General features: G+C 37.1%; 1 protein-coding gene across 2 annotated transcripts in view; it reads left to right on the top strand.

Annotated features, from left to right (window-relative positions):
* fancc (FA complementation group C) overlaps window positions 1-2,203 on the top strand; it is a 24,774-nt gene that overhangs the window by 9,960 nt on the left and 12,611 nt on the right. For both annotated transcript variants that reach the window (XM_020593745.1, XM_020593746.1), the window contains exons 5-7: window positions 951-1,058; window positions 1,169-1,233; window positions 1,603-1,767. In XM_020593745.1, coding sequence (XP_020449401.1) covers window positions 951-1,058; window positions 1,169-1,233; window positions 1,603-1,767 — 338 coding nt within the window. The remainder of the gene's footprint in view (window positions 1-950; window positions 1,059-1,168; window positions 1,234-1,602; window positions 1,768-2,203) is intronic.

Below are 2,203 nucleotides of genomic sequence, written 5' to 3'. Positions count from 1 at the left end.
TGCTGCATTTGCTGCTTAAAGTGCCTTAGATTTTGTGTTATTTATTTATCTACTTTATATTTCATTTGTATTTTGTGGCATTCATGTGGACGGCAAAGTAAGAATTTCATTGTACAGGGAAACACGTTTCCTAACTGTGCATATGACAAATAAACACTTTGACTCTTCTGCTAGATCACGCTGTCCAGCTTGTACCAGTGAATCAACTTACTATGGTCAAAGAGAGACTGTTTTTTAAGGTTTAAATCAATTCCTAATTTAAAGTCATAGGCCTTTAGTCTTTCATTGCATTTCTGAGTGAATACCAGTGAAGATTTTGTATCAGACATTCATTTGATTAATCATTAGGCTACTGAATGATCTGTGGCATCGTTTTTATATTTTGGATACCAGTTTAAAGCAAAACAAATCCATGAGTCAACTCAACTTGTGCCATAGAATATATTTTTTAAAATTTTCAGAGAAAAGTCATTCCTTTTGGTAGCTTTTCTTTTTTGTGCTCTTAGAACAAGTTCAGCGACAATATATTTTTTGAAAATATGCATCATTCATTCATATGTTTATGTTGCGTATTATCAGTGTTCCTTCACTGCGAGTAATATTTTTCACAGCTGAATTTATTAGGCTGGTTTTATCAGTGTATGAGGAGGCCCCTTTAAAAAAAAAAAATCTCTAGTAAAACACCAAAGCCGTCTGTAACAAAGAGTGCTTATTTCTGAAGTTGCTCATATGCTGTCCATACATTTTCACTTACTTAAATGCCTTTCCTTCACTCATGTGGTTCAAATGATGTGATGTCAACAGTCATCCTGTATTCCAGTAATTAATCGGCTTTGACGTAATGGACGTTGGCGTTTGGGCAGATGGTATTAATGTCTTATTCACTGTTATAGATGTACACATAACGTGCCAATAATTAGCTGCTCGTTCTGTTGCTTGCCCCCTCACAGAAGGTGCTGTGTCAGCTTGCTACAGAAGAAGATAATGCTGCAGTGCAGGAATTAATGAAGCGTATGGGTGTATCACCTGAAGAGTATCATCTCAAAGTCTTAAGAAAGGTATAACCATTTTATTCCTGTTGGTATAAATCTTACCTTACCTAATTTATACGTTATGTAATTATGTCGACATACTGAATATGCAAATTGTGCTTGTTCTTTCATTTCAGATGGTGACACTGTTGCAGGAAAACATAGGAAAGAGCTGCAGTTCTCTGAGTAACATAAATCAGAGGTACAGCATCAAGGAAACTAGGGCTGCAAATAATGATTAAAATAATAATTTATTGATTAAGTTGTCACATTAAAAAAAGAACTGGAACTGTAAAAAGAGAAGTGAAATTAAATGGTTAACAAAAAGTAGCTGCTGTTTAGCTGAATGACCAAACTAGCTTCTACAAGAAAAAGGCTTCCCCTCCAACATTATAGTTATAAGTAGGGTTATTAGCAATAGTTTGTTTAAATTGTTTTTTAAAAATATGCTAATACTACGTTCAGTTTGGAAGTATTAAATCTCCCTAATCATTAATTCCCCTAGGAGGTATCCGTTCCTGTCTTTGATGATACAGATTATGTTCATTATTAAGTGAATGTCTCCATACAGGTGTTCATGTGAGAGCATTCTGGCTACATCAGAGGCTTGTGTCCCCCTCGTCACTTGTCCTGAGGCTGCTCCTCTCATTGGCGCATTGCTACAGCGGCCAGCGACTTGTGTCAGAGCAGCTCTTAGTGAGGACTTCCTAGATGCTCTGAGCTCTGCCTACTTAAGGTAGAGAAACATTAAAGGGATTCAGGGATGGAGTCCCTTTTAGACCATGGTATACAGTGAGGAACAGAAGTATTTGAACACCCTGCGATTTTGCAAGTTCTCCCACTTAGAAATCATGGAGGGGTCTGAAATTCACATTGTAGGTGCATTCCCACTCTGAGAGACAGAATTAAAAAAAAATTCAGGAAATCACATTGAAAGATTTTTAAAGAATTTATTTGTCTAGCACTGCTGAACATAAGTATTTGAACACCTGAGAAAATCAGTGTTAATATTTGGTACAGAAACCTTTGTTTGCAATTACAGAGGTCAAACGTTTCCTGTAGTTCTTGACCAGGTTTGCACACACTGCAACAGGGATTTTGGCCCACTCCTCCACACAGATCTCCTCTAGATCTGTCAGGTTTCGGGGCTGTCGCTGAGCAACGCGGAGTTT

This window comes from Monopterus albus, unplaced genomic scaffold, assembly GCF_001952655.1.
Source record: "Monopterus albus unplaced genomic scaffold, M_albus_1.0 scaffold20.1, whole genome shotgun sequence".
Classification (NCBI taxonomy): Eukaryota; Metazoa; Chordata; class Actinopteri; order Synbranchiformes; family Synbranchidae; genus Monopterus; species Monopterus albus.
This window is presented reverse-complemented; position numbering and strand designations above follow the sequence as displayed.